The sequence below is a fragment of the Lolium perenne genome, chromosome 2 (genome assembly GCF_019359855.2).
Source record: "Lolium perenne isolate Kyuss_39 chromosome 2, Kyuss_2.0, whole genome shotgun sequence".
Taxonomy (NCBI): Eukaryota; Viridiplantae; Streptophyta; class Magnoliopsida; order Poales; family Poaceae; genus Lolium; species Lolium perenne.
Window position 1 is genome coordinate 251,458,399 of NC_067245.2, and position 3,119 is coordinate 251,461,517.

At 50.7% G+C, this 3,119-nt stretch overlaps 1 protein-coding gene across 1 annotated transcript; it reads left to right on the top strand.

The window, feature by feature from the left end:
* Positions 1 to 523: 523 nt before the first annotated feature.
* Positions 524 to 2,479, top strand: LOC127335597 (transcription factor MYB4). Its single transcript, XM_051362306.2, has 3 exons — positions 524 to 881; positions 972 to 1,101; positions 1,581 to 2,479. The coding sequence occupies exons 1-3, from the start codon at positions 749 to 751 to the stop codon at positions 2,137 to 2,139; spliced, it is 822 nt and encodes a 273-aa protein (XP_051218266.1). The 5' UTR covers positions 524 to 748; the 3' UTR covers positions 2,140 to 2,479.
* Positions 2,480 to 3,119: the final 640 nt, after the last annotated feature.

A 3,119-nucleotide genomic window follows, 5' to 3' on the forward strand; every position in this document is an offset into this window, starting at 1 on the left:
ATCCGAACACAAAATGTATGCCTAGATACGGTGGAAAATATGGTAGATCAAATATCATGCAGATATAGATTAGCAGAATATTAATCGAAGATTATCCGGTCCTAGTGAGTTACCAATTTTATGTGGGTGAGTACGTCTACCTGTTAATGGTACCGCCGACCGTGCAGATGAGAGTATTTATCCACTAGTTTTGGTTCCGGTCCGAAGTTAACCTATTATCGATTTGAATCCAATGTCCGATATATCCGCATTCAAATCGGTAACCGGTAATTACTCATCCCATACATATGCAGAAGAAAATATAATAAATGATATGATAAAATCAAAATAGAAATCAAGATCCCTTTACACCCCATAGACTCTCGAGGCAGTGGTGGAGCCCAGAAGAAAAACAAACCCTGCCCCGGACCCAAACGCAGAGATAAAAGGAGGCGACGAAGAGTAAAATAAGAATGAAAAACCACCCTCGTGTTCGTGTACCACCTTTCGCGGAAGGTGCGATCCACTCCAGAATTGGCCCTCTGGCGCACGTTTTTTCCTTCTTCCTCCCCAAAGGGCCAGGCGTCCGGCATAAATACCCGGACACCCCCGCGACTCCGCCATTACTCTGCGCCACGAAGCTCGCTCGCCCGTGCTCCCTCCCCCAAGGACACACAGGCCACGCGCATCCAGCACTCATACAGATCGGCGAGGCCGACTGGCCTAGAGATTCAGGGGAGTGGATCAGGGCAGGAGGAGGAGAAGTTTAATGGGGAGGGCTCCGTGCTGCGAGAAGATGGGGCTGAAGCGGGGTCCCTGGACGGCGGAGGAGGACAAGATCCTCGTCGCCCACATCACCAGCTTCGGCCACGGCAACTGGCGCGCGCTGCCCAAGCAAGCCGGTGAGTGCCCTCCCTTCTCAGATCGATCCATCCAACTCCTCATGGCGGGGGCGGCGGCCGGACGCTAACTAAAGATCTCTCCTTTTCCAGGCCTGCTGCGGTGCGGCAAGAGCTGCCGGCTCCGGTGGATCAACTACCTGCGCCCGGACATCAAGCGCGGCAACTTCTCCGACGAGGAGGAGCAGTCAATCATCCAGCTCCACCAGCTGCTCGGCAACAGGTACTGCTCCGCCTGCTGCTTTTACCCCTTGTCGTCTTCCTCCTCCCTCCCTCCATAATCACTCGCCATTTTTATCTCCCGAAAACTGGAGCAGTGAATCAATCATTGTTCCTTGCTTCAATTGCAAAACAGGGAGGTTTATTCTCCTTTTTCCTGTGGGGGCATATTATACAATAGGTTATCCATGGGTCCCTCCTCTAACAAAAATAAATTAAAAAAATCGCAAGTGCTAAATTGCATCACTGATGATGCCCCGAGATCTTGAAAAAAGATTCCATCTTGTTTGGCCCGCTCCGGCCAAGGCGCTGCGCCTCCTTGATTTCAGTGCCGCCAGCACTCGCATCTCGCCATTAAACTACGCCGTGTTGGGGGAATCGAATCAGTCACCTCAAGATCGGATCAAATATTATAAATATTTTTATTTTGTTCTTCCAAAATTTGAACTTTGCGCTGATCAGCTCCGGATTTCCGTTTTGCAGATGGTCAGCGATCGCCGCCAGGCTGCCGGGGAGGACGGACAACGAGATCAAGAACGTCTGGCACACGCACCTCAAGAAGCGGCTGGAGCCCAGCGAGCAGGAGCAGCACGAGCAGCAGCCCGGTGCCCCCAAGAAGCGCAAGCCGTCGGGCCCGCCGCGGAGGCGCGAGGCCAAGGCGGCCAGGAAGGCCGTTGCAGCCGCGCCGGTGTCCTCGCCCGAGCGGTCCGTCTCGTCGACGGTGACCGAGTCGACGTCGGTCGCCTCCGCGGCAGCAGAGCACGGCGGCAGCTCGGGGAACTCGGCGGGGAGCTCCGTGTCGGTGAAGGAGGAGAGCTTCACCTCAGAGTCGGAGGAGTTCCAGATCGACGAGAGCTTCTGGTCCGAGACGCTGTCCATGCCGCTCGACGACATCAACGATGTCGGCCTGATGGAGCCGCAGGACGCCTTCGGCGGGGGCAAGTCGTCCGACGGCGACATGGACTACTGGCTCAAGGTGTTCATGGAGGGCGAAGGCGACGGCGGGGATGCCGACGTGCTAGACTTACCGCAGATGATTTAGGGAGGGAGAGAGGGTTTTAGCGGCAGTTTCTTTGCTCCTGATTTAATTGTTCTTTTTCTCTCTCTCTCGCACTGCATCGGAGGGATTGCTAACAGAGAAGAGTACCCGTGCCTGTGGAGGAAATTAGTCAGAATCATCAAGCCCGCCCGGTAGCTTTTGTTTGATCGATCCTTCTTGTTTACTACCATCTTGTATGTATAGAAAAGAGGAGAGACCAGCGATCGGAACCCCAAGCATGCATTCTGAGAGAGATTCTCTCTGCACAAGCAAGGTTCAAATGTTCATGTACCATGGAGATTATCTATATCTGAAATGGGCTCTGCTCTTCTCATTTGCTTAATCAGATAATCCTTTTTTTAACACACTTGATCAGATAATCTTGGTTGCATGCTTGCTCTTGGTTCATGGGAACCTCCCCTTTTCACAGGGATGTGAAAAACTAAAGCTCCGTCAGTGTACGGGTCTTTTGTCCTACTATCTGTTCTTTTCCGGTGCACGCTCATGCCAGTTGCCGGGAAAACCGAGCCTGAAAAACATCTGTCCAAAAACTGGTGGAAAGATTTTCTTTCAGCAGAGTTTAGAGTTGAATAATGGCAAAGACAGATCTGGCTGTCCTGTCACGGACTCTGTATCAGTCACCTCTTTGATCTAGGAAAAGTAAACGAAGAACATGTGCCATGCTTATTCACACACGAATTCTACCGATTTTATGTTCCAACTTGTGCCAGTCATGTTCAAGCTTTGCTAACAGTATTCAACTGAACTCAGACCAGTAGCATATATATACACAATAGCATTTGTTAATGTGGGAGCTCAGATATACTGTATCGTAGATCATATCTTTTGAGCTGGTAGATATATGAGTAGAATATACACTGCTCATAATCACCGACAGTTTCATGGCCATCACGACAGTCTGTCCTTAACAAATCGTTTAAAACTACTTTAGTTTTTTTTTTTTTTTTGCATTATCATAGCAA

Bases quoted from the DNA above. Each gene is read 5' to 3' on its own strand.
- LOC127335597 (XM_051362306.2), top strand. From the start codon at position 749: ATGGGGAGGGCTCCGTGCTGCGAGAAGATGGGGCTGAAGCGGGGTCCC. The intron at 882-971 runs GTGAGTGCCCTC...CTCCTTTTCCAG, and splicing joins CGCGCTGCCCAAGCAAGCCG to GCCTGCTGCGGTGCGGCAAG. The intron at 1,102-1,580 runs GTACTGCTCCGC...TCCGTTTTGCAG, and splicing joins CACCAGCTGCTCGGCAACAG to ATGGTCAGCGATCGCCGCCA.